Source organism: Ylistrum balloti, unplaced genomic scaffold (assembly GCF_031769215.1).
Source record: "Ylistrum balloti isolate Yb309-2 unplaced genomic scaffold, AGI_CSIRO_Ybal_v1 Utg370158, whole genome shotgun sequence".
Lineage (NCBI taxonomy): Eukaryota > Metazoa > Mollusca > Bivalvia > Pectinida > Pectinidae > Ylistrum > Ylistrum balloti.
The window spans coordinates 509474-518189 of NW_026782155.1; the positions used below are offsets into that span (position 1 = coordinate 509474).

The following is an 8716-nucleotide window of genomic DNA, read 5'->3' on the forward strand; positions in this document are numbered from 1 at the left end:
TCTCCTCCTCCTTCCTCCTTCTCCTCCTCCTTCCTTCCTCCTTCTCCTCCTTCTTCTCCTCCTCCTTCTCCTCCTCCTTCCTCTTCCTTCCCCCTTCTCCTCTTCCTCCTTGTCCTTCTCCTCTTCCTCCTTTTTCTCCTCCTCCTCCTTCCTCCTTGTCCTCCTTCTTCCTCCTTGTCCTCCTTCTTCTCCTCCTCTTCCTCCTTGTCCTCCTCCTCCTTCCTCCTTATCCTCCTCCTTCCTCTTTCTTGTCCTCCTTGTCCTCCTCTTCATCCTTGTCCTCCTTGTCCTCTTCCTCCTTCTCCTCCTCCTCCTTCATCCTTGTCCTCCTTCTTCCTTGTCCTCCTTCTTCCTCCTTCTCCTCCTCCTTTTTCTCCTCCTCCTTCTTCCTTCTCCTTCTTCTTCCTCCTTCTACTCCTCCTTTTTCTCCTCCTCCTTTTTAATCTTCCTCCTCCTTCCTCCTTCTCCTCCTCCTTCCTTCCTCCTTTTTTTCCTCCTCCTCCTTCCTCCTTGTCCTCCTCCTCCTTTTTCTCCTCCTCCTCCTTTTTCTCCTCCTCCTCCTACTCCTCTTTCCTCTTTCTTCTCCTTCTCCTTCCTCCTCCTCCTTTTTTCTCCTCCTCTTACTTCTCCTCCTCCTCCTCCTTTTTCCTCCTTCCTCCTCCTTCCTCCTTGTCCTCCTCCTCCTCCTTCTTCTTCTCCTCCTCCTTTTTCTCCTCCTTCTCCTCTTTCCTCCTTCTTCTCCTCCTTCCTCCTCCTCCTTTTTCCTCCTTTTTCTCCTGCTCCACCACCTTCCTCCTTCTTCTCCTCCTTTATTTCTCCTCCTCCTCCTTCCTCCTTCATCCTCCTCTTTTTTTCTCCTTCCTCCTTCTCCTTTTTCTCCTGCTACTCCACCTTCCTCCTCCTCCTTTTCCTTTTTCTCCTGCTCCTCCACCTTCCTCCTTCTCCTCCTCCTCCTTCCTCCTCCTCCTTTTTCTCCTGCTCTTCCACCTTCCTCCTCCTCCTCCTCCTTTTTCCTCCTTCGTCCTCCTCCTCCTTTTTCTCCTGCTCCTCCACCTTCCTCCTTCTCCTCCTCCTTTTTTTCCCTCCTCCTCCTTCTCCTCCTCCTCCTTCCTCCTCCTTTTTCTCCTGCTCTTCCACCTTCCTCCTCCTCCTCCTTTTTCCTCCTTCGTCGTCCTCCTCCTTTTTCTCCTGCTCCTCCACCTTCCTCCTTCTCCTCCTCCTTTTTTTCCCTCCTCCTCCTTCTCCTCCTCCTCCTTCCTCCTCCTCCTCCTCCTTTTTCTCCTGCTCTTCCACCTTCCTCCTCCTCCTTTTTCCTCCTTCGTCCTCCTCCTCCTTTTCCTCCTTCTCCTCCTCCTTCTCCTTCCTCCTCCTCCTTTTTTTTCCTCCTCCTTCTCCTCCTCCTTTTTTCCTCCTCCTCCTTCTCTTCCTTCCTCCTTCTCCTCCTCCTTCCTCCAAATTAAACTACTTATAAACATAAGCATGACAGTTAAAATGAAGACCGAATTGAATTGAAAAAAAGAAACATTTCTATTATAATAATGAAAATAGGAACTGCACACTCAGAAGACTTGGTTGAATCAATTACAGTATCTCTTGCTAGGCTTAGACTGGGTTTTTGTGGTGACTGAATTTTATAATTTTCTTTCCTGTTCAGGGAAATAAGTTCGTTATGCAAATGAGTCTATCTAAGAAAAAAATATTGAACTGTCTGGTGATTTTGATTGATGTAATGGTGTTGTAGATGTATAGATTTTTGACAGGTTAATGACTTGGACTATCTGTTGGATATCCGTCCATCAGCTTAATGGCGAATTCGGATGTAAACATTCAAAACGGTATTTTTGCAAAGACATTCATAAGATAAGTATTTGTCAATTTCATCAAATAGAAGAAATAGATCTGCTTTGTTTTTTATTGAATTTCTAATTTATTTGATTACTTTATTAATTCATTTTGAAACTTGATCTACTGAATCTGTGACTATGATAATTTGTCAAACATGTGTCCATATCTTAAACTTTAGCTGGATTAATAAGCTTAGTTTAAAATTAATAATATTCCTGATTAATATTCATATGAGCATACATTAACGCTATAAATTACTAAGATAACTCATTTAAACATTTCGTGCATATTGAACTATTTTTAAAATAAATCGAAATTTAAAAACTGAATTACCGTTAATCTAACAACCCCTCGATATCAGATGGAACTGAATTCTTGATGAATGACGTCGACATGTAGGTGTGAAATACCTTTTTAATTTTATTTTATTTTCCTGATTGAACAATTCAGTGATGTAATTAGTCGTCACACAAATGATTATAGATCGTTGTAGGCACATTTGTTTTCTTCTGCTTTAAACTGGAGCTAATTTGACAGCAGATCAGTCAACACTAGTCACTGGTTTGTATAAATAGCTTCGACAAAACAGAAGTTCGTCATCACACATTACCAACAGGCGCTTCAGGTCGAACAGGTAACGTTATAGTTTGAAGACGTGATAATTGCTGTAACATGTATCTAACATAGCGTGTATCTTTGATAGGTAATGTAAATTTGTCTATACACTATTTTTTCTATACAATCAGTTAATGTATACCCGAGTATTTGAAATTGTATAACGTCTCATTTTTGGAATGATTGCTTTTTTAGGCATGACATTGGATAAAAGTATAAACAAATATCATGATTATCATTTGTTATGCTTTAGAAATTTTGTTTATTCTGTCACTTTCGTCCGTATATAGTGTGTTTATTTATTCATTCATTTATTTGTCGTTTTTACTAAACGTTACAATTATTTCTTTTCTTTTTCATTTATGCATGCCACCTTTTGCCACATTTTTTTGTATAAAAAATCAGTATATTGAGTTTTTTTACAATCAATATCGCAATGGTATATACTATATATAGGATCAGATTTCTTAATACAATGATTTTTTAAAAATGTTGACAACATAATTAAAGTCGTCTTTGAATCAACATCTAAATAAGTCATTGGAAGTGGAGCAAGAAAGCACGTGGAAGATATGAGATAGTTAACCTGCAAAATTTTTCGCAAGCTTCAATGATTTTACTAAGGGAGAATTTTTATCTTACCGCTAATTTCAGAAACTTAAATTTAAAGTAAATGAAATCAAAGTGAATTCGTACATGAACTGACCTATTAGAACGCAACCTAATACTATTCTTCTTTTTTAATTGCAGATCTAAAAAAGGCGAGTATTTAGTAGGTGTTGTTTGAGAAGCTTCAATATGCTTGCATATACAATACTGCTGATAGCCTGTGCGCTGGCTGTGAGCTCTGCTTCAAAGGCCACCGGTGGTTTCGTTGTTCGAGGACACGGCGCGGTGCACCCACGACCGCACTTGCTGACCAGACACGTGGTAAAGCATACCGGAATAGTACGTCCAGCTGTTGCCATTGGAGGCATAGGATCTCATAAAGTCATTCCTAGTTCAAAGCATGCGACTCATGGTACTGGGGTACACACATACCATAGTGCGGGTGTCAACGGAATTGTCGGGAATGTAGGCGTAGGTAGTGTTTTGGCGAGTCCAGGTGTTGTACAGCAACAAATCTTTGCTTCAGGTCCCTATCAAGCCAATACAGGTGTGTCCACATATGATATCAGTGTCGGAAACACGGGAACAGTGTACAGTGATCCCGGGGCATCCTTAGCTCTCCTGAATACCCCGGTCAGCGGCCTCAGCTTCAATGCTCCAACTTCAAAAAAGGTAACGTATACGTATCGATAATTTTTTTTCATCAAAATAATTACACGCCTTACATTATCAATCTACAAATATGTGTTTATTCTCCATTGCTACTTGTTATGTGGATTTTTTAAAGAGAATAAAGAATATTAAAGACGATAAAATAAGAACATTTGAAAGACGACTTGCTTGGTGAGATTAACGCTAAAAATTAAAATCTCGTGAGTAGTGCATTTTTAGTGTTGTTTTAAAAAGATATGATAAAAGTATTACACGACGACTTTACCCTAGTACATCATGTAATATTGTGGAAAAATGTCTTTTCCGTTTACACATGATGTAAAATTATTTTCTCCTATAGGCTGTTCTGCTACCATGCGTTTTTATTTTCTCTTTCAATGAAATGTAGTTTTCTACGTCTTCGAGGTTAAAGAGTAAGCCTTTATCATCACTTACGAGGTCTAGATAGGCAAACAATGTTGTATGATGTTTCATCTGTGACGAGTCCTAGAAGGACGAAACATCTGTAGGATGTAGCATCAATGATAAGTCTTAGAAGAACGAAACAGCTGTAGGATGTAGCATCATTGACGAATCTAAAAATGACGAAACAGCTGTATGTTGTAGCATCACTGACAAGTCTTAGAAGGACGAAACAGTTGTATGATGTTTCATCTGTGACGAGTCCTAGAAGGACGAAACAACTGTATAATGTAGCATCAGTGAGGAGTCTTAAAAGAACGCAACATCTGTATGATGTAGCGTTGCTGTCGAGTCCTAAAGGACGAAACAGCTGTATGTTGTAGCATCACTGACAAGTCTTAGAAGGACATTACAGCTGTATGATGTAGCATTATTGACTTGTCTTAAAAGGACGTAACAGCTGTACTTTGTAGCATCACTGACGAGTCTTAGAAGGACGAAACAGCTGTATGATGCAGTTACTGCTTAGGTGGCTCCACTCTGTCTAATTCAAATATCATATTAAAATGTACTACCTATTTACAAGTGCGTCTATTGGTACAATCTTAACGCATACACGATTTTTATTGGAATGCTGGTTAACAAAATCAAAAATGTTTTAACATGCATAGCCAAAATATTCAACACATGATATTTGTTTCACATACCGAGTCTATATGTCACATGCGGATATTCTCTGTATATAAGGATATGTATAAAATATGGTACTAACTTTAAGCTATGTTTATGGTATTTTTCAGGCGGCGATAGGAAGCTATTAGCCAGGAACACGAATCACCTTGCTGAATTTACGTGAATCACCTTTTGAATGAAAATTTATCTATTTTGTTTTATAAAGAGTCTGTATTGGAATTGTTTGTTGTTTTTCCATGTGAATAAAATCAAACAAAATTAAAATGGAAACACATTGTAAATCATTTTTTCAACATGTCAGGCAGATCACTTTTCTATGCATGATTTACCCTACCGTATTAACATATGTCAACATAACAAAGTGTGGACAGACAAACATTCACACATCGTGTTTTGGACTTGTGGTTGCATTTTTGTGACGATTTTACTGACCAAGGAAAAAAATAGCATAATTATCTATTCCTTGAAGAATACAATGAACGAGTAAAAAATATAAACCGTTCACTGAAATTCCTTGACGTTTCAAGGAAAGATTACATGTACTAGCCAGTTCTATAGAACTCCACCAGCTTATCGATTATATCCTGACAACAATAAAAAAAAACAATTCATTATTAATTGTATTTTAATTGTAATGTTATTTACCACAAACATTTCATTTTATCGAATTATTTATTCTTTAAATGGGAATTTAATGAAATTATTAGACAGGTGCCCTTTCCATCGAAATTTTGTCATTTTCTTTCAATAGATGTTGATTTCCCTCTGTCGAAATGTACGCCTTTTGCACCAGTCACGATTCCTAGAAGGACGAAACAACTGAATGATACAACTAATACATTAAGATGAAAGGTTCTAGTAACTGGTGTGTCTTGTATAGAATATTCTATCAAGTGAATGCAGTTCGAAACCTTAGTTCGATAATTTTTTGCTACTTCTTTAACACAAATTTGTAACTTGAATCTACGAAAGTGCAATAATATTTCTCTATAAAACAAACATGTGGTAGGAATCTGGGTGTGTGTAAAGAAATAAATATATGTTGACTGCAAGACCTGCCATTTTTGTCCGTTGAAAAAAAATGGATGGGGGAAGGGCGGGGGAGGGGGAGGGGGAGGGGCATAAACTTGTATGGCACTGCAAAATATTGGCAAAATACCAAATTACTTTCCGATATATGAATATTCTCCATGTTCTATCTAGTACCTCCTTTAAATGACTGTCCCAGCTTCCTTCTTGTGTTGGAAGAAAAGAGCAAAAGGAAAAGTAGTATTTTTCAAAATTAACACAACAGTAAGGAATATACAAAATGTATGGCCGTTATGATCGTTGTTTAGGAATAACAACATAACACCAGATTCAGTAAAACGACGACAACGTGATTAAGTGTCAACGGAAATATTTTGAACAAAGGTACAAATAGCTGCTCTTGTTGATTTTTTCCAGTTTATCAATTTGCATGCGAGGCATAGACATTGTCTTTTATTGTTTTGTTGCTAAATGAATCAACATATACCTGATAGGGCTTTTTCACAGGCTCTCTTCTTATTGTCAATACGTTTTACTTTGTCAAAGAATATCAAATTTGTTGGCATTCTTCGGACAAAAAGCCAAGGGGAAAAACAACAATAATAGAATTTAGAAGATAAACATATTTGATATCGTCACGCGTCACTTTTACATTATATTACGAAGGAAAACACCAGATTCAAGACGCCCATGATATACATAAACTGACTTCGTGAAGCTGGTGTTATTCAGGGAGGTTTGATAAAGCTACTGGTCCATGAATGTGGCTAGAAATACATAGTTTGTAAATGATTGACAGTAGAAGGGAGGTAAGTCTGATTTTTCATAAATTTTATGACTGGAGGGAGGGGGGAGGGGGGACACCACATTTATCATAATACCCTGGTCAACATTAAATAGATAAATAGATCGTTAACAAATAAAACAAAGGTATCAAAACCTGAACCAACGAGTATCGAACACACTGCATACAAAGATTCAAAATTACTACAATATGTAGTCAAAACTGAGAAAATCCCTATATCATTGCGGTCGTTTAGCATATTTATACTGCCGAGAGAAATTATTTTTCCCCTCGAGGCCATGGTCTATAAAACCTCTTCATAGTCTTCTCTCAAGATCATTTGTTGTACTTGTATTAAATACCCGTCAACATATTTCACAATATTGTACAGTTAGCTTGTTGGTTCCGTTGTATTATACTTTGGTCTCGTTTGAGAACGAGACATAAATTATTTGGGCTGACCAAAAATTACACAAAAGATGTTGTCGATTAAGCAGAAGAACAGAAGAAATTTACTCTTTCGGAACAACATCTAGTATAATTATCTTGACACTTTTTCAGGAGCCTGTGTATTTTTGCCTGTTTGTTATTGGTTTGTTCCTACTTTGCCCAATTTTTTTAATTGCATTTGAATTATGATTCTGTTTCCATATTAGTATTTCTGATTGTTTTAATATTTGGAATATAACTTCGATGGCCATATATAAGTACCATTGGGTTTTTATAACAGAAAACTTACTATCTAAAAAAAATCATAACAGCGGAAATTGATATGTACATTTATCATTTTGAGACGTAGATAAATTGGTTTTGGTTCGAGATTAGCGGTAGATGCTGTATAGTCTGTCGTTATTTTCTTTTATCGGGTGCGTGGACATATCCTGTTTCCTGTCCTGATAATGCTTTCGATAACTTCTGCCTCGTCTGACGACAAAACAAAGCCAAAAGATGGGCACGGCCCTTTAATTCCAGTAGAATGATTTTAAATGCAATCCGTTCCAATTCTTAGATTTTTTTCTAGAAAAGTGATATAATTTTTTTAGAATACATGTAAGTTTACCAATTAAGATTCGTACATGTAAAATGTAGTTTTTAAGCGAGACGTTGTAAAACGAAATAATTACTTTGGTAATTGACGAAAATTTCAATACTTCTTTTTTTTGTCATATTTCAGCCATCGAACTCGTAATTTGTATAAGGATAGACGACACCTTGAGTAAAGCTATTTCATCTGACTCATGGAAAAGTCTTTTGATTAGCATTAAAATATTTCTATTCTTAATCAAGATCGCATCCTGTCGTGCTTTTCTCCCTAATGGCTTTTAACCTGGAAAGAAAGGTTGATATAAGCTCGAGAATACCAAATAAGACAATACTATTACAGAGTTACAACTTAATGAAGATAAGCAAACATGAACATCGCATTTTACGAAATTAGTGATACACGTTCTAAAACTTTGAAATAGTGTTTAGATATTTAATATCACTGAATTGTATACAAGGCGTGCTTATTGAAACAAACTATACTAGTCAATGGCCAATGAAATATACCATCGAAATTATCGGCTTGCGAAATTAACATAAAAGTAAGTGCTGCTTGTATACCATGATAGAGAGGTGTAAATCCGCACGTGCCGACAATATTATATACGTTTGGATTTGCACTTTATTTCAATTCTATCACCAGTTCCCCGTTTGATTCTTTGAAAACCAGATGGAAGTATTTAAGGCTATGCACCCATCTGGTCAAGCGTATGAATACACATTTGGTGGTCAAGGTGAGACGTCCACCAAAAAGTAGTCCTGGTACATATAAATGTAATACATTCTTTGTTGTATTCGCCTATATATCATTACTACGCCAAACTGTAGTATATATGAGTATACTAAAATTAACAGTGATTCGGTCGGTGTTGATATCAATACATCTAGATGTCTCCTTGGTAAAAAATTAACTCGTCTTTGGACACTTTCACTTCTATATCAATATACATCGTACTGACATATTTGTTGTTGTTGGACTTCAGTAAGACCACCACAATAAATAAGTAACTTTACAAAGCTATC

General features: G+C 37.0%; 1 protein-coding gene across 1 annotated transcript; it reads right to left on the reverse strand.

Moving 5' to 3' along the window:
- Positions 1-226: 226 nt before the first annotated feature.
- LOC132550936 (cilia- and flagella-associated protein 251-like) lies at positions 227-3437 on the reverse strand. The gene is made up of 3 exons (XM_060215037.1): positions 3273-3437; positions 789-1072; positions 227-329 (listed from the first exon to the last, which is right to left on the reverse strand). Exons 1-3 carry the CDS (start codon positions 3435-3437, stop codon positions 227-229), a joined length of 552 nt encoding a protein of 183 aa, XP_060071020.1.
- Between the last annotated feature and the right edge of the window lie 5279 nt (positions 3438-8716).